Raw genomic sequence first — 20,187 nt, forward strand, 5'->3', positions numbered from 1 at the left:
GCTGAGGAATTTCCTGGAAAAGGAACTTAGAACAATGTTATTGTTCATATTTAGATTCATATTTAGATATGCGCACAAGTGGAATAGAAAGACATGACGGTCCAGATTCCATGGGGCTGTGTGACCTGGGGCATAAACCACATTGAAGAAAGGAAGGTAAACTGGACTCTCATCAGGGCCTGAAGACTGAATGGTTCTAGCTCCCAATGTTGGCTTTTACATGTGCTTCAGAGATTGAGAAGCTGTACCCCAAGAATTCCTCCTGTGACCCTTCTAAGAGAGCTGATAGAGCAAGAGCCTTTTTTACTTCATAGCGGAGTGATGGAAATACGCCATTGATGGCAGAACTGTAGGCAGCGTTATGAGAAATGGATAGGACTGACTTGTGATAGTAGTGTGACATTCCTTGTGACCCTTCAAAGATATTAGATGGACCTGAACCTGGAAAGGAGGCAAAAGTTCTGCATTTCTGCAGATAGTTTGTCAAGCTAATGCAAGCTAGTAGGACCTATTAATGAAGTCTCCTTTATATTCATAGGCTGATTTGGACATATTTTTACAACAAAAATATTCATAGAAAAATTTTTTTTCTTTTTCCATAATGTTTAAAACTCTTACACAGCGTTTAATTTAATATGCAGAAGCTCATTTTTTCCATATAATTTTGACCTGGACATGGAGAAGACTTTTTTCCATCAGAAAGTAGTTCTTTTCAGTATGAAGGTATACTGGTTGGACTGCATGAACTGAAACTGCACATGTCATTTCATGACAGCAATCATGTTCATATTCTGTATGTGCAGATGATCTAGAATCAGTATCAACCAATTTATAATCTATGCCTTTTGAACAGACATACATTAAGTGCTTGCTTTGTATATGCAAAGAACTTGACTGATGTCGACTTTGTAACCAGTGAAAGCTTACTGGAGCACAGTCATTTATTTGATCTGGGCCTTGAAGCATGACTAGGGTTTCAGTAGGTAGAGATGGGAAGTAGTGAGAGTTCATATAGTAACACTAAATGTGATTCTGTTATCTCCCTTTTGTAAACACAGTAGTTGAGGCTCTGAGACTAGCTTGTCTGAGGGTGTATAGTAGTAGTGAGTGGCAAAACTAATGTTTGAGTCCATCTGACTCCAAAATCTGTCTTCTTTCTATTATGCAATATGTTTATTCCTGTGGCAAGAGCTGTGAGATAGGAGAATGGAGGCTACACTCGGCTTTCTGAGTCTCCATTGTAAGGAGTGCTGTGCAATGGTGGGTCTGGAGAGTTTACCTGGGATCAGATGTGGAGAGACTTGAAGGCCATGTCAAGTAAAGTTGGATGTTTTTGAAATTAATGGCGAGTCATGGAACATTTTTGAATGGGATTAACAAGATTAGAATTGGGCTTTAGCAAAATTTCTCTGAACGCAGTGTGAAGGATAGACCATCTGGCAAAAATTCCGGAAATCTGCCGAAAAGGAAAATTATAATAATGCTGTATGGCTAGGGCAATGAGAGTAGAAAGTAATGGATAGAATCATTTTAGAACTAGTTTCTCTGGTATTTGGTAACTACTTCAAGTTGTTGGCAGAGAGGGGAGGAGAACAGTTAGGAATCAACACCAGCATTTTGTGCTTGGTTGACTGAGAAAATGGTGATACCTCTACCTGATGTAGGGAACAGAGGAGGAGAGACAGATTTGTTGGAGAGAAATTTCTTGGTAAATTTGGTTTTTAACAAGTTGAGTTTGGGGTGCCACGTAGGTACTCCTGTAATTGTAGCAGGCATTTGGAATAAGGGCCTGGGCTTCTGGAAAATAAAGGTATAGATGCAGGTTTGAGCCAGCTGTTTAGAGGTAATAATTGAAGATGGGAAGTAGCTGATATCACAGAATGTGCGAGCTAGAGCACAGCTGAGGACAGTTTGAGAGATTCTCTATAAACCATTTCCATATGGAGGAATTTACTGACCCAGTTTGAAGTCAGGAAGGATTGAGTGAAGCTTGAGTAATCAGCATTTATTAAATGGTTTTTGATTCTATGAATCGTACTTATATTGTGCTTTGGTGTCATATTTGTGTTATAATAATTTAAATTTAATGGCATTCTTTAATATTGGCTGGAAATGGATGACATGTCAAAATAAATCATATTCTGCAAAAGTTAGGATATTTCCCTGGGTATGTCTTTCAGTTGTTACTTAGTTCAGTGGCAGTGAATGTTACATATAGTGAAAGGTATGTGCTTGAGATTGGGATTTGGGTATCCACAGTGTGAAGCTTATTTTAGGCTTGTGTTACAGCAGGACTGCATTAGTAGAATGAAGGATTATTCATTCAGCTTATTAAACATTTTTTGGATACCTGCTATGTGTCACGCGCTTGATTTTCCTCAGAGGAAAGGCTCATTTCTCTCAATGTTTGTGAAGTCTCTGACTGTGTTTTCCAAAATGTAACCTGAAAAATACAAGTCCCAAGAGATAGCTGTTCCATGAAAAATAAAAAGTTCTTTAATCAAGTGAGAACTATGCTGCTCATTGTATTTTAAAAGTTTACATTGCGTATTTGCCTATTAAAGACTGAAAAGTCTTATAGGAATTAAACTTTATATTGGTTTAAGTTTTTCCCAAGCTTATTTGACCATGGGCCATTTTCTCCTTCAACATAGATGCAATAAACATCTCTTTGCACACTTTAGGAAATATTGCTACTATGGATTTTGCCAGAATAGTTCCATATTCCAGCAGAGTGGATGTTCTAAGTTATTTTATTTATTTATTTTTAAAATTTATTTATTTTTGGCTGTGTTGGGTCTTCGTTGCTGCGCGCGGGCTTTCTCTAGTTGCGGTGAGTGGGGGCTACTCTTTGTTGCAGTGCGTGGGCTTCTCATTGCGGTGGCTTCTGTTGCAGAGCACAGGCCCTAGAGCATGCGGGCTTCAGTAGTTGTGGCTCATGGGCTCAGTAGTTGTGGCTCATGGAGTCTAGAGGGCAGGCTCAGTAGTTGTGGCGCATGGGCTTAGTTGCTCTGTGGCATGTGGGATCTTCCCGGATCAGGGCTCGAACCCGTGTCCCCTGCATTGGCAGGTGGATTCTTAACCACTGCACCACCAGGGAAGTCCTCTAAGTTATTTTTGTCTCAGGGATATTATTTTGGCAGACTTCATGCATTCAATTCAGCACAGGGCTGTGTGTTGATGGTGTCCATGCATTTTAGCAAGTTTCCTTCACATATATGCATTGAATGGATGTTCTCCTTACCCCTTCTGTCCCACCCCCCCACCTCCAAATTTGGGTTGTATGAGAAGTTCATTTCTGACTCTAGTCTCTGTAATCTTTCCTAATATGAGAAATTTCTCTTCATAGAAGCCTTTTCTAGGTTTTAACTAAAACTTAATGATATTTTTGGAAAAGAGATTTTTTTCTGCAGAATTAATTAACATACATAAATGACACTAATACTGCAGACTTCATCTTTTTCCCTTCTGCTCTTTTGCGTGAATTTTTTTTTTTTTTTTTTTTTTTTTTGCGGTACGCGGGCCTCTCACTGCTGCGGCCTCTCCCGCCGCAGAGCACAGGCCCCGGACGCGCAGGCCCAGCGACCATGGCTCATGGGCCCAGCCGCTCCGTGGCACGTGGGATCCTCCCAGACCGGGGCACGAACCCGTGTCCCCCGCATCGGCAGGCGGACTCCTAACCACTGCGCCACCAGGGAAGCCCTGCGTGAATGTTTTTGATTAATGCACCAATAGTTGTTTTCAGGTTTTAAGAAGGCCATGAACTTTTCAGGTGGGGGAAAAATATCCTTTGTTTATTAATTTTACCATTCTAGTGGCTTTTTTTTTGGCCATGCTGGGTGGCATGAGGGATCCTAGTTCCACACCAGGGATGGAACCCGCACCCCTTGCAGTGGAAGCGTGGCATCTTAACCACCGAACTGCCGCGGTAGTCCCTCTAGTGGCTTTTAACAGACGATTATGTAATATTCTTTGCTCAAAGTCTGACCCTCTGTAAATGTCCTGCAAAAATACTTCACCTAAGTGCTGGAAAGTCGATGCTTAAAAATATTCCTGCATCCATTGTAATAGCAAAAATTGTAAATTACCCAGTGCTAATCAGTAGGGGACTGATTAAATTGATATCTAAGAATGAACAGCTGTTAAAAATAAGTGGGTAGGATGAGTGTGCAATCGGCAAAATCCGTACTAGGAAACTCTGTAGGTTAAAAGGCCTGGTTTTTTTCAACGAATTGTGAAGAAAAGAAAGGAATGGAGGCAGCACCTTTAGATTTTAAAAGACTTGAAAGATATATCCATTTAAAAAAAATGGATAGATGATGTTTATGGATGTACACTTTGTGTTTATCATAAAAACCAAGACAGTTGTTACTTTTGAAGGGAGGGTGAGGGCTATGATCGGAATGGGGCAAGTGGAGGGCTTTCGGTCTGGCTAGACAACGTTGGGTCTGGGATAGGATTTTACCCCAATAACAAGTTAGTAATTAGCTTGTTACTGTTCCATGGATGCTGGCAAAAGATATGCAACCCTTGAGTTAGAGACAAAGGACGTCGTTATTAGTTACCCAATTAGCAGCATTGAGCTTCAGGTTTGTATTGGTTCCCTTGCTCCCCAAGTCCCACAGGGGTGACAGAAGGCCCAAATGAATGCATTCATATACAGTGGGTTGCACTACAGGACAGCAGTACTGAATTTGGGGAACCTGCTGGTTTGTAACACACTGTAAGCAAGCCTGCTCTCTGTCCCGGAGGGAGACTTTACATTTTCTTCAAAGTTTCTCGCAGCAAATACAGTCCTGAAAAATGACCCAGGTGAAGAGCATTCAGGCCCTTGGATCCATGAAATACACAGCAGTAAAGTGCAGGGAAGCCTCAGGACCCATGGTAGATGGTTTCTCCCTGTAGCCAGTCAGCTCATTGCAGATGTAATTAGTTAAGATGAGGTCGTACTGAAGTAGGAATTACTGGGGTAATTCAATATAATTTATCCTTATATAAAGGGAAAATTTGGAGACATATATACACGGAGAATGCCGTGTGAATATTGCAGTTATGCTGCAACAAGCCAAGGAATTATCAGAAGCTAGGAGAGAGGCCTGGAACAGAACCCTCCCCTAGCGCCTTCAGAGAGAGTGTGGTCCTGCTGGCACCTTGATCTCAGACTTCTAGCCTCCAGAACTGAGACAATAACTTTCTGTTTAAGCCTAAGCGTAGTTTGTGGTATTTTGTTGTGATAGCCCTAGCAAAGAAATACAGTTATCATGTTACATTTGTCAAAATTAAGAACATTGCTATGTTAGTATTAACTTTATACTTTTTGGATTTCACCAGTTATTCCATCAATTTTCTGTTCCAAAATCCAATCCAGGATACCACATGGCATTTCTTTGTCATGTCTTCTTAGTTTCTTCTGGTCTGTGACAGTTTATCAGTCTTTCCTTATTTTTCATGACCTTGGCAGTTTGGAGGAACACTGGCCAAGTAGCCTGTAGAATAGCCTCTAATCTGGGCTTGTGTCTGTTTTTTGTTGTTGTTGTTCTGTTTTTTCTTTTTTTTTTTTGATGACTAGCCTGTAGTTAAAAGGTTTCTGGAGAGAATATCACAAAGGAAAAGCCCCTTCTCATCACATATCAGGGAGTATCTGTGGGTTTTGACATATGCCTTAGGGAGTACATGACATCCTCATGACACAGCTGGTGATGCTGACCTTTATCACGTGGTTAAGGTGGTGTTTGTTGGGTTTCTCCTCTCTAAAGTTACCATTTTTCCCTTTTCTACTCTGTTCTTTGGAAGCATGTCAGTAAGTTCAGCCCACAGTCAGACGGTGAGGGGGCTAAGCTTTACCTCCTGGAAGGGGGATTTCTACATAAATTATTTTGAATTCTTTTGTGGGTAAGATCATCTCATCTCCCCCATTGATTTATTCAGTTATATATATCAGTGTGGACTCATGGATATTTATTTTATTCTTTGGGTTATAATTGAACAGCACATTACTTATTCTGTTACTCACATTGTTTCAACTTTGGCCATTAGGAATTCCTTCATTTTGGCTTCTTGTGTCCCTTTGATATGACCTTTTCCTTTTAATTTTCAATTTTTTATAAATTGAAAATTACTACTTTCTGATACTGGAAGATGATCTCTGGCTCTAGAATCAGCCATTTCTCCAAGGAGCTCTGGTTGCCTTTATTGGAAAATTGCATTTAGAAATCAAGATCTGAGTCTGGGAATGCCCCTTGCTACTGGAGTGTCACGGTTTTCTCTTGGGGATAGAACTAGAGTAATGTATATATCTGTAGTAGAATACATATGCTGTATACTGTTTACTGTCCCATGTATACATAAATAGCGATAATGTATACATAAATAGCGATAATGTATACATAAATAGCGATGTGTTTCTGTGTTTATCCTCTGTTATATTAATATATATCCTCTTAATATATATTAAGAAAACATGTTCATACTGCTGTCTCTGACTTTAATCCAGTACCACAGGGCAGGCTTCATTCTAGCCTTCCCTTCTTGCTTGTCTCTAACTCTCCTCCTGACCAGTGAGAGCCTGGTTCTCACTGACCACCCTCCATTACTTGTTTTTTTTTTAAATTTTTAAAATACAGTATGTACCTTTTTAAAAAAAATTATTTATTTTTGGCCGTGTTGGGTCTTCATTGCTGCGCGTGGGCTTTCTCTAGTTGCGGCGAGAGGGGGCTACTCTTTGTTGCGGTGCACGGGCTTCTCATTGTGGTGGCTTCTCTTGTTGTGGAGCACGGGGTTCTAGGTGCGTGGGCTTCGGTAGTTGCAGCACACGGGCTTGGTAGTTGCAGCACACGGGCTCAGTAGTTGCGGCACGCGGGCCCTAGAGGGCATGGGCTTAAGTAGTTGCAGTGCGTGGGCTCTAGGGCGCACGGGCTTCAGTAGTTGTGGCACGCGGGCATCAGTAGCTGTGGCTCGTGGGCTCTAGAGTACAGGGTCAGTAGTTGTGGCACACAGGCTTAGTTGCTCCACGGCATGTGGGATCTTCCCAGACCAGGGCTTGAACCTGTGTCCCCTGCATTGGCAGGCAGATTCTTAACCACTGGACCACCAGAGAAGTCCACATTACTTGCTTAACCTCAGTATACATGCAAGGCAGTTTCGAACAAATTTACTAACTAGAGCATTGGTTGACATACAGGTTTTTTTGTATATTTCCTTGCAGCTTGCAATCAAATGACTGTTTTCTAAAGTTACTTAGGTCAGCTTTCCTGCCACCATCCTCACGATTTCACTTCAGTGTGCTTGTCATACGTGTGTGGTTTGGTTACATTTATTTGCCACAGTCTGCATTCCATGTTGGAATCCCCTGACACTGGGTGATTTTTAAAAAATATATATAGTTTGTATACATTCAGATTCACTCTCTGTACATTTCTTTGGGTTTTGACAGATGCATAAATCATGCATTCATTACCCAAAGTCCATGCAGAACAGCCCCATCCCCCTAAAACTTCTGCTGTCCTTCCCCTCTGTAGGCAGTCACTTCGCCTGCTCCCCAACACTGACCTTTGTTATGCCCCTATAGTTTTGTTTTCTACAGAACATCATATGAATGGAATCATACAATATATAGGCTTTTGTGTCTGCATTCTTTCACTTGGCAAAACGCATTTAAGATTCACCTGTGCTGTTGCATGAACTGATAACGTAGTCCTTATCACTGAATAGTATTCCATTGTTTGGATATACCACAGTTTATTCATTTCCCTGTTGAAGAGCATCTTGGTTGCCTTCAGGTTTTAGTGAGTAAGAATAAAACTGCTACACCTGTTTGTGTACAGGTTTTTGTGTGAACATAAGTTTTTAATTCACTTGGGTAAATATCTAAGGGTATGATAGCTGGGTTTTATGGTAAGTCCATGTGTAACTTTATACAAGTTTACCAAATTATCTTCTGTAGTGGCTGTACCATTTTGCAATTCCACCAACGAAGAACGAGTGTTCCTGTTGTTCTGCATCCTTGGCAACGTGTTATTGTCTGTTTTTGGATTTTAGCCATTTTAATATGTATGTAGTGGTAGCTTATTGTGGTTTTAAATTGCATTTTCCTAATGAGAAATGATGTTGAGCATTTCATGTGTTTTTTTGCCATTCCTATATTTTCCTTGAAGCTCTTCTGTTTTTTTTTTGCCCATTTTAATATTGGGTTGTTTGTTTTCTTATTGAGTTTTAAGAGTTTTTTATACAGTTGACCCTTGAGCAAGGTGGGGGTTAGGGTCACTGATTTTCTGTGGAGTTGAAAAATCCGAGTATAATTTTATAATCAGCCCTCTACAACTGAGGTTCCTTCTCTGCACCTGTGGATTTAACCAGCTGGGGATCATGTAGTACTATAGTATTTACTATTGAAAAACATTTGAGTGTAAGTGGACCTGCACAGTTCAAATCTGTGTTGTTCAAGGGTCAGCTGTATATTTTGTATGCAAATTCTTTATCAGATATGTGATAGGCAAGTATTTTCTTCTAATTTCTGGTTTGTCTTTTCGTTCACTTTATCTTTTGCAGAGCAGAAGTTTTAAATATGATGAAATTCAGTTTATCAATGTTTTCTTTTGTGGATCATGCTTTTGGTGTTGTATCCCATTAATCCTTAATGTATGGAAGGCACTGTGAACCAGAGTCCAGGGGTGTGGCCCTCATAAGTGTTCCTGTCCCTTCTCTGGGGGTGGGCTGCCTTTTTTCCCCCCTTTTCCTTTGTCCCCTGTTCCTTTTCTCCAGCTGTGATTGGTAAACACTAAGGTCAGTAGGCTATGGTTTTGAAGTGCTTCTCCCTTGGGATTAAGGGTCTTATTTTATAGGCCTCCATCCCATTTCCCCACTGTGTTGGGCCTCCACCAGAACCCTATGCTACCAGCTTTGAAGGCTCTCTCTCCCATGAAGATTTAGCCTTTTGTTCTGTGTGGAAGATGAGGGGAAAGGCTTTAGTTGTGCCTGCTGTTTCCCTCCCCCAGCCAGCACCACACGGGGGAGCTTTCTCCAGTCTTCCCTGGGAGAACCTGCTTGGGTTCCAGGAGGAAAAGCCAGCAAGAATGGGAGCTCCCCCCATGACTGTGACACCTGCCACCCCCAGGAGCTCCACACTATCACAGTTGCCCACACTTGCCCATACCTCTTTACCTCTAGCAAGTCATTAAAAATTCTAGTTAATCTTCCTTAGGGCTTCTGCCTGAGCTAAGCAAATATACTGGTCTTGCATCTCCCTGAAGGCACCTGTCTCTCCAGATTTTATTACGGGGCTGTTTGCCCTGTGACCTCCTGTCTCTGACTGAGTTCACCAAAGCCATTAATTTTCAGTCTGTTCACCTTTTTTTCTTGTTACAAGGTCAGGAGACGCATCTTTTCAGCTCTCAACATCTCTGAGCTGAAACCAAATAATAGAGTTTTAAAGGATTGTCTCTGATATTAGGTGATAATTTATGTGAAGTTGTTCAGTGGAAACAGTCATGAAACTTTTTGTGGTTTTTTTGGGGGGGGGGACTGGCAAATCTGACTTGGTTCAAGCAAAAAAGAAATTTAGTTAGTATGGAGAGAGATGAAAGTTTATTAATACTTGTGTGTAACATGTTTGTATAATATGAAATCTGTTTTACTTTAAAATTTAGAATGATGTAGGTATCTGAAAAGTACAGCTTTTTAGTCTATCATCTGTCTTTTCATATGAGTAAGGGTTTAATCAAGGAAGTAGAACCACTGAGTATTGAAGGGGAGCAAAATAAGCCACTCCAAAATGTGCCCCTTGCCTCACTCACCATGGTGCGTGAGGCCCTAAGAACTGTATAGACAAGTTCTTCACAAGTATATGCTTTTGTAAGCTCATTCTATAATCTGGCCTTAAACTACTTATTCTGCCTACTTTCCTATCACTCATTTTCTCAGTTAGCCTTTATTCCACTCATGTTTAACATCTTAACATTTCCAGATATTCGCTGTTGATGTTTTAGAATGTGTTACTCTCCAGGATTTTCACCCCTCTTTTTCTTGGCATATATCAAGGCCTAGCTCAAATATCACCTTCTTTCCCCCAAGTTGTTGGTAGCTATTGTAGTCAGAATTATTTGCCCTCTCTATTCATCTTTGATTTCCAAGTACCTAACATATTGCTTGGTATACAGTAATAAAGATTTAAGAGTATTTCATAGTCCAAGAAATTCTAGGACTGGGTTCTATTTTATTTTTATTTTTTTAGAAACAAATTTTTAAATTAATTAATTTATTTTTGGCTGCGTTGGGTCTTCGTTGCTGCGCGAGGGCCTTCTCTAGTTGTGGCGAGCGAGGGCTACTCTTTGTTGCAGTGTGCGGGCTTCTCATTGCGGTGGCTTTACTTGTAGCGGAGCACGGGTTCTAGGCATGCCCGGGCTTCAGTAGTTGTGGCACACGGGCTCAGTAGTTGTGGCATACGGGCTTAGTTGCTCCGTGGCATGTGGGATCTTCCCAGACCAGGGATTGAACCCATATCCCCTGCATTGGCAGATGGATTCTGAACCACTGCGCCACCAGGGAAGTCCCATGGACTGGGTTCTATTTTAAATCAGTTGACTAAGTTCACTCAGAAATAAAAATTAAGAGATTTAAGAGGTATGTGTAGTTTGCTTTGGAATTGTCTATCTACAGAGTCCAAATAACTTTAGAAAACTTTGTCAGATGTACTGAGTTATCCATTCGATTAGCTAACCTTAACATTGTGTGAAAGATTTGCATTTAATATATGTTTTGTTGTTGACTTGTGACAAAAACTTAATGAATTTAATCCTAAAGTTATTCCTTGTTTACACAGAGAATGTCTAAGCACACAGATGCAGCAGCAGAAGTCCTATTGGAAAGAAAAGGTTGTGCAGGAGTGATAACACTAAACAGACCAAAGTTCCTAAATGCACTGAATCTTAGTATGATTCGGCAGATTTATCCACAGCTGAAGGTTTGTAATTTTCTTAAAGCAATCATATGGATCCTTCTGAAAGTATGTCCTTCGAGAATATTTCTGATATTCTCTCCCATAGAATCACTTGACTGTCTGGGATCAGCGCCCAAGCCCCATCGCTTATAGAGTCCTCAGCGCTTTCCTAAGTGGTTTTCCTGGAGCACCCCTACTGACAGGGAGTTCAGTGCCTCAGAAGACAGCCTCTTCCACTTTCACAAGGCTCCAAGTTTCTTCTTATGTTCTGCCCCTCTTTATTTTATTTTTCCAACCTGACGATATATTAGGCCCATATTTTTTTCATCTTGGTCTCAGAGTTGTCGTGGCAAAGATTTCAGTTGCCATCATCAAACTTGGATCACAGAATGCACTCATCTAGCAACTTTGTTGGGAGAGCCTCTAATTTATGTCAGAAAAGAAAATGAAGTTGGGATCCGTTCTTCTGGATATGTTTTATAAAGCTTATGCCTTATGCTTTGTATATATCCACATACATCTACATATACACATGTGTTTATGTGCATGTGGATATATCATTAATGAGTTTGTATTTATGATGTGCTTATACCATCTTCTTTTACATTTGGATAGAAATGGGAACAAGATCCGGAAACTTTCCTGATCATCATAAAGGGAGCTGGTGGAAAGGCGTTCTGTGCTGGAGGTGATATCAGAGGTAAAAACTTTTTTCCCTTCTTACCTAAATGCTTTTTTCCCCCCAATAAAACTGATAAGGTATTAGCAAATTTTTGTGGTACTTTGTAATTTGCTTTACTTTCTGGAATTGTTTTTTGTTAAACAGTTAATACATTTTTAGTGTGGTTAACTTAGAAAAAGAAAACATTTAAAGACTTACCTCTTGTAGTTAATAGAAAAATGAGAATAGCAGCTGTTTTTTTTTTTTTTTTTAACTACATACGTGCCCTTCAGGTATCTTGTCTCTTTCCCTGAATCATCCTGAACAAGATGTCCAGTTATGGTATGTGATTCTGCTTTTTATTTTAGAATAGCTGTTATTAAGCAATTGTTTATCACATAAGCCTGACAACCTGGCCATGTTGAGTGACTTGCCATTCTCCAAACATGACATGCTCTCACATATTTCCATGACTTTGTGCTTTCCCATTGTTCATGATCCCAAAGCAAGAATGCACTTAATTGTACTATTTATCCTATTATCAATATTTTTTGTGTTTAAATTAACATGCTGAGATAAATAAAAAGATTAATTCTCCTTATCTTTCTAATTATTTAGGTCAATCTGTGCATATTTATTAAAAACAAAAGGTAAAAGAGAGAAGAAATGTTATTACCACTGGTTGTCAGTATTTTATATATACTGAAAACTTTTCAGTATTTATATATACTGAAAACATTTTGAGTTTTCTTTCTTATGGAATTGGTAGGTTCCTGGGATGGTTTTTTTCTTTGTTTTATTTTTTTATATTTTTTGTATTGTGTTAAGATGATAATGTTCAGGTTGATCTGTTTACCATATTTATAATATTATGTAAACCATTACATTTGAAATAGGAAGAAACAAGCTTGATTCAGGACATAATTTCAAATATTTATTAAATTTAAAATAACTGAGTTAAAATTTCACTTTAAAATTTTCAGTTGCTTCGACTGACTTGTTAACTGAATAGTTTTTTGAATTTGTTTTGCCCACTACTTAAATATTTTTAAAACATTGTTTTTCAGCCTGAAATTAATCTTTCCTCAAGAGCTGGGCTTTTGATCTTGTCAGTTTACAGATGGGCAGAGCCTTATATATTGATTTTAGCTTCTTCTGACTGTGAGCTATTTTTGCATATAGGCCTAACTTTATATTGCTGTTTGGAAATACAGTTAAAAATTCTAAAATTATTCTAGTTCACATGTATAAGCAACAGATTTCAATTCTAGGAAATTTAGTTTCTTTTAAACATCATAGTCCAAGACAGTAAGTGGGCACTCTGAAAAGTAAAATTTTTTTTGTAATTTATTTATTTTATTTTTGGCTGTCTTGGGTCTTCAGTGCTGCCCACGGGCTTTCTCTAGTTGTGGTGAGCGGGGGCTACTCTTCGTTGCAGTGCATGGGCTCCTCATCGTGGTGGCTTCCCTTGTTGCAGAGTACAGGCTCTAGGCTCACGGGCTTCAGTAATTGTGGCTCATGGGCTCCAGTAATTGTGGCTCACGGGCTCTATAGCACAGGCTCAGTAGTTGTGGCACACGGGATTAGCTGCTCTGAGGCGTGTGCGATCTTCCCAGACCAGGGCCCAAACCCATGTCCCCTGCATTGCCAGGCGGATTCCCAACCACTGCGCCACCAGGGAAGCCCTGACAAAAAATTTTTAAATGATGTTACTAACCATCATTTAATTTATATGGAACTGATTGGTTAGAATAAGATTAGAAGGAAATCTCAGAAGATTTCTGAGATAAAAGAGCTTTATTCCACAGGCAATGCAATTTACACTCCTTTTCTTTTAGTACTGGGAGAAATGATGAAAGATAATAGATGAGGGTTTTAGGGGTTTTATTGGTGAAAGCCTCAGAATGACAAAACTAGATATCAAACCTTTTTTTATTTTTAAAATATTTATTTATTTGGCCACCCCATGCGGCTTGCACGATCTTAGTTCCCCAACCAGGGCCTGAACCTGGGCCACGGCAGTGAAAGCACTGAGTCCTAACCACTGGACCACCCAGGAATTCCCCAAACCTTTTTTTTTAAAAACCAAGAAAAAAAGTCAATATTTGGTTGGAACATTTTGAAGGAAGCTATATCAGAGTTCTGAAGTTAGTCTAAAAATGTATTAATAGTCAACAATTTTTATGTAACTCTTTCCCATAAAAGAAGTAAATGTATATATTATATATTTAATTTGTATTTTAGTAGGTAATTGTCATAGGACTTAGACAAGAAAAGCATATGAACTTGAAGTGTATGGAAGAGAGGTTTGATGGTGGTTTTGACATTGACTATAGTAGGAGTATAGTAGATTGGACTGTGGAACTCTGGATAATAGAAAATTGCAATAGAAATGAAACCATTTGATTGTTATTTATTATCAAGATATTTACTGAGCACCTGCTTATTAAGACAGGCATTTGTATGCTGTAGCAGTATCTTTGAGAGGTTATATTTCCATTGATATTAATAAATAAGGACATTACTGTCTCATTTACCTTCTTAGCCTCACCTTTTACCATTCTCCTTTAGTCTTTTAAAACTACTTATTTCTTGATTTTATTCTTTCTTGCCTGTGTGCCTTTGTAGGTACTCCTTTCTCTACTCAGAACTTTTCACTTTTCAGAACTTTTCACATTTAGGAAATCCTTACCTGTTGTTCACATTTGGCTCAGAGTTCTCTCTTCTGGGAAGCCTTTTTTTAAATTATTTTTTTTGGGGGGGGGGGTGCATCGTGTGCCATGCAGGATCTTAGTTCCCTGACCAGAGATCGAACCTGTGGCCCCTGCAGTGGAAGCATGGAGTCCTAACCACTGGACTGCCAGGGAAGTCCCTGGGAAGGCTTCTTTTAATTACATCTCTTACGCTCACATTCCCACGGCACCCAACCTTAGAGTGGGCATGACACAAGGAGTGTAGCTCAGTAGTCTGTCTTATAGTCTGAACTCCAGGGCAGCCGTCTTATATTGCTGTCTTGTTATCTACAGCACTGAAAACAGTGCGTGGTACCTGGTAGATGCTCAGCAAATGTTCCATGGTGAAATGAATGTGACAGAAGTATTTAACTAGATGGAATATATAGAACTCTGTGTGTGTGTGCATGCACATGTGCATATATTTCTTTGTGTGTATATGTATAACGTACTTTGTGTTAAGATATATTACCAAAGGAAACATGTATCCAGCAAACATTCATTTAGGTGCTACAGAAAATAGTCAAAAGAAAATGCATTTTGTACCAATATATAACTTATAATTTAAGTATAACACTTTGTTAGAAGTTCTGAATAAGAATTTTTGCCTTGAAGTTTTGACATTGGACTATGGATTTGGGGCTAACTATAGTATGTCCGTGGAATAGGTGACTTCAGAACCTTAACAAACCATTCTAGACTTTCCCCCTGGTACTTACTATCACATTATTTAAAATTTTTCTATTTGATTGTATTGACTGGAGAACACTTTTTGTAATTTGTAATCCTTCTTTTTTCTTTTTTTATTGTAGTGATCTCAGAAGCTAGAAAGGCAAATCAGAAGATAGCTCAGGATTTCTTCAGAGAAGAATATATGCTGAACAATGCTATTGGTATGTGTGCTCTGCTGAGAGCTTTGAAAATGGAATCAAGGCATAAGCTGCACAGTGTGAATTGTTAAAATGTAATCAACAGACACTCTTGTTTAATCTTTTATATACTTTGTGCCAGGAATAAACTTGATTAAAGTAGTCTGACTGCTCATTCCAGAACAATTCATACTTGATTATTAAATAGGGTATACTTAACTACTATTTGCCATATAATCAATATGGAAACATGGATTCTGATCATATGGTTGGCTTTCTTGGAAAACAAAAAGCTTGGGTGCCAGTTTTCTCTATAAAATGAAGTGTCATTTTTCTGAATTCTTGAGGAACTCTGGGATGAAATTTCTTTATAGTCATCATTCCAGATTTCATTGGAAGTGACACAGTAGTTACATTTATCAAGCATGTGTTTCAAATGTTAAATTACAGGGAATAATATAATAAATACTTGTGTACTCACCAGCCCAGAATGAATAGACCACTATATTTTATTTTTGCTTGATGTTTTGAAATTTATTTAAATTAAATAGAATACTATGAGTTTTAAAATTATTGTTCAGTCTACTTCATTGCTTGCTTCAGTGCCATTTCTTTCTCTCTCCAGAAGCAACCAGTATCCCTCCTCAGAAGCAACCATTGTCATTAGTTTTTAGCACATCCAGTTAGACTGTACTTTATATTTTTACTACATATTTATGAACAAAAGTAGTATTACTTTATATTTTTGAAATTTGCATAAGTACTTTCTTACTGTATATACCATTCCATAAGTTTTTGATAACATGGAATGTAACTGTTCTTATATTATTCAATTACCCCATATTACTTAATCTGTTCTATATTAGTGGTTATTTTAGATTATTTCAGCTTTTTACTAATACAGATTGTTACACCCTTATATGTACACCCTTAGTGCCCATGTGCAAAAATTTCTAGAAATAATAGAAGTCGAATGGATGGATCATAGAGTTTATGTATCTTCAGTGTGTTTCCAAATTCTTCTCTAAAGTATAAGACTTTATTTTCTACATGTCCTTTCTATCATTTTTTGTTTTTAAACTTTGCATGCTTTATATCTTATTGTGGTTTTAATTTGTACTTCATTGGACGCAGGTAAAGTAGAAGGTGTTTATGTTAATCATTTATATTTTCTTTTCAGTTTCATCCTTTGTTTATCTTTCTTTTGGATTGTCTTTTTCTTACTGATTTTATAGGTCTTTATGTATTCTGATTCTTCACTTTTGTAGATCATATATATTATAAATACACGTCTCTCAGTCTGCTACTTTATCTTTTGGTATATACAAGTTTTTGTTTGAGATGAAATGTATTCTTTTCCTTTATGATTTCTGCTATTTGCATTTTAAAAATGCTTAATAACATGAAGGGTTTTAAGATGTTCTTTTATATTTTCTTTTAATAGTTTGTTTCTTTATACTCTACGTCTTTAAAGTGCTTGGAATTTTTTTGCATGTGACATCATCTAACTTTTACTTTTCAGCTAGAAAGCCAGAAGTTGTAATGCCTTTGATTGAATAGTCCTTGTTTTCCTCACTGGTTTTAATGATACTTCTATCATATATCAAGTTCTTATATGTGACCAGGTCTGTTTCTGGGCAACTTTGTTCATTGGCCTATTTGTCTGTACATATGGTAAAACTACAGTGTCAAAATTATTATAGCTTTAAGATATGTCTCTCTCTGATAGGACAAGTTACCCTTGTTTTCTTTCAAGATTTTCTTGGCTACTCTTGGACTTTTGATTTTTCAAATGAATTTTTTTTTTGGTTTTTAAAAATTCAAATGAATTTTAAAATTATTTTGATATTTAATAAGCTTATGCAGTCATCGCCATTAATCTGTTTTAGAACATTTTCATCAGATTGACTTTCATGTCCTTTCATAATGTTTTATAATTTTCTCCATAAAGAAAAAGAAAGATTTTTTAAGTGTTATTTTTAGACAGCTTATTTTTTTTGTTACTACATTTAATAGTAATTTTTCTTATTACATTTTCTAATTGACTATTTCTAGCATGTAGAAATGCTTTTGATTTTAGTATTTTGTTCTTACATCCAGCAACCCTGCTGAAATTTATTATCAGTTCTAATGATGTTTCTGTAGGTTCTCTTGGCTTTTCTACATTGGTAATTCTACCATCTACACGTAATTTTTTTCATCTCTTTCCAGTCTGTATACTTATGACTTTTCTTGTTATATTTTGGCTAGGACCTCTATTATAATGCTGAATGATTGTGGTGTTGTCTTATTTCTGATGTCCATGGGAGCTTTTAAAATTTCATTCTTTAGTATATAATCATTTTATAGACACTTTTTACCAAGTTACAGATGTTACTTCTATTCCAAATTTGTTAGGGGTATTTTCTTTTGTTTGTTTAGTTGTAGTGGTCCAGTGCTTAAGCATCCACTTTTCTGACTTTTTCTCTTCCTCTCATGGGTAGGAGCTTACTGAGTTTTAGGATCAGCAGATAGAGTTTTTCTAGCTATGTTTTACAAATCATATAGCTCTTCCTACTGTGAGGCTTTATGCAGGTATTAACTCATAGCATGTTATGTGTGGCCCATGTTATTCCTGACTCAGAACAGATACACACACACACACTCACTCATAATCTTTGGCTGTAGCTTCCACACAGCTATTACCTCTGAGTTTATTTGTTTCTGGCACCTGAGGATTTCCCTTGTTTGGCTTTGAACTTGGATATACGTTGACAAAAAAATTTTTCTCTAGAATTTTTATGTCTTTGAGGTAGGAGTGGGGAGACGAGGCTGTTTCCCAGTTTAACTCAGTGAGCCACATTGAATGGAGAGCTCTCATTTCTTTGAGTCCATAATTCTACAGATCAGGTTTTACTTAGGATGTTTTATTCATTCTAAAAATTCATACCAGCGCTGTCCAATAGTACTTTCTGTAATGATAAAAGTATTCTGTTTCTGTGCTGTGCAATATGATCACTACTAGCCACACATGGCTCATGAGCACTTGAAATGGGGCTACTGTGATCAGTAAACTGAATTTTACCTTTGTTTAATGGTAATTAATTATAATCTAAATAACTACATTTGGCTATTGGCTCCTATATTAGTGCAGTTCTATACTAAATAAAAGGAGAGGGGCGAAAACCTCTAAGCAGTTTGAGAAGAGTTTGGTAAAATGTTAATATACAGAGAGAAAGCCTTCCAGATATAATCTCTATACATTGTAATGACATATTTTAGTCGTTAAGGAATTTGACAGATTCTGGCTTTGTGTTCCTGCATCAATTAGCTTCTGATATTTCATATCTAAAATATATGTATCTGTAGCTGAAATGGTATATTTGTATGCATGTCTACTCCAATCAATAGAGATATTTGTTTCCATTGTTTCTAGGGAATTATAGTTAAAAATTGAGGGCTGTGGAAGTCCTTGTGAATGTTAAATTAGAATTGTACTTCAGTGGCTCATTTGGCAGATTGGGAATATTTATAGAATTGCTAGATGGATCAAAACTGTACTTTTATATTGGTTTTTGGTAAGGAAGTTATATTTGCAACAAGCTGTAATAGAAGTACAGTGATTTATATTATGCTGTGCGCAACTTCCTCTTCAGAGGGAAAGGAACTGAGTAAAAGTTTACAGGATTTTTGAGCTGGAAGGAACTTCCGAGGCAAGTCTCATCATTTAATAGATAGGGAAACTTATCTATATATTATATACATGATATACACATGTATGATAGGCATATATACGTATAACTTACATGCGTATATGTGTATACACGTATATATATTGAATTGCCAGTATATAAGCATCTAATGCCAGTATATATATTAAATATAGTTGAATTGCCAGTTAATGACAAACCTGAGACTAAAATTTGGGTCTTTTAACTCCCAGTCCTTGCTTTTTCCTGTATGCTGCACTTCTCTTTGTATCCAGATACTTCTTTAGATGTATAGAAGACAAATTATGTTCTTTAAAATACAACTGTGTTACATAAACATCAGTGGCTTATAAGGCAAATATTGTTTTTCTCAATAGTTGAGTTATATAGGCTTTCATCTGTTTCAAATTGAGGTGTTGAGTTTTTCATAATAATGAATAGATGATCAGGATTGTGTATGGACTGATGTTTTAAAAAGAACATATTTTATAAGCCATATGTTTAGTCTACTTTGATATTTCTTGCAAAAATTTCTTAGGGAAAACACTTAGAGTTCATGTAACGTGATTTTTGGAAAAATAAAATGTATTTTAAGCATTGTAACTAATTACAGCTCTGTTTCTTTTAGATTCTTGCCAGAAACCATATATTGCACTTATTCATGGAATTACAATGGGTGGGGTAAGTAGACTGTTTACTCTTATCATTGTTATGTGAGCTGTATTAAAAATAAGTTAATTATTAAACAGAAGTGAGACAATGAATGTAATACAATAGAAGTTGAAATGAATCATGTTTGGAGCTTTGCAGGTTTGGGATATAATATTTGCTTCACCCAAAAAAATACGTTCTTAATTATGTTCTATGCTATTTCAGCTTCTTCAATTAGTAAGCTTTCTTAACTAACAAAATTGATTCTTTTTCTTCTTATGTAGAGGCCTTTTTCTACTTATAAGTAAACAGATTGCTTTCAACAGCTTCAGAAAAGAAACTGGAATGTTGAGGGTTTTTTAGACTCTGAATAGTGGAGATGTGGTTCCTAAGTTGTATCTACTGCACAAAATCTCACTTTAGTGAAAGTGTTTGGATACTTTTTGAAGTTCTCTGAAAGTGCATTTCTATCAGTTGACAAATCTTTGTAATAGCACAGATGCAAAATAAATAAATCTTAGATTTCACTGGCTTTGAATAGTTTTATAGGGAGTTGGAGAGAACATGAAATAATTACAGAAAAAGTGTTCCAATGTGTGGCACTGGCTACAACAAAGACAAGCCTTTAAAGAAGTGAGAGGTCAGAATAGAT

At 37.4% G+C, this 20,187-nt stretch overlaps 1 protein-coding gene across 6 annotated transcripts in view; it reads left to right on the top strand.

The window, feature by feature from the left end:
* The window catches only part of HIBCH (3-hydroxyisobutyryl-CoA hydrolase), an 87,945-nt gene that overhangs the window by 10,479 nt on the left and 57,279 nt on the right, over positions 1–20,187 (top strand). For all 6 annotated transcript variants that reach the window (XM_019931519.3, XM_073807489.1, XM_073807488.1 and 3 more), the window contains 4 exons: positions 10,817–10,957; positions 11,549–11,633; positions 15,139–15,219; positions 19,513–19,565. In XM_019931519.3, the coding sequence (XP_019787078.1) occupies positions 10,820–10,957; positions 11,549–11,633; positions 15,139–15,219; positions 19,513–19,565 (357 nt within the window). In that variant the 5' untranslated portion in view covers positions 10,817–10,819. The remainder of the gene's footprint in view (positions 1–10,816; positions 10,958–11,548; positions 11,634–15,138; positions 15,220–19,512; positions 19,566–20,187) is intronic.

Source organism: Tursiops truncatus, chromosome 7, assembly GCF_011762595.2.
Source record: "Tursiops truncatus isolate mTurTru1 chromosome 7, mTurTru1.mat.Y, whole genome shotgun sequence".
Lineage (NCBI taxonomy): Eukaryota > Metazoa > Chordata > Mammalia > Artiodactyla > Delphinidae > Tursiops > Tursiops truncatus.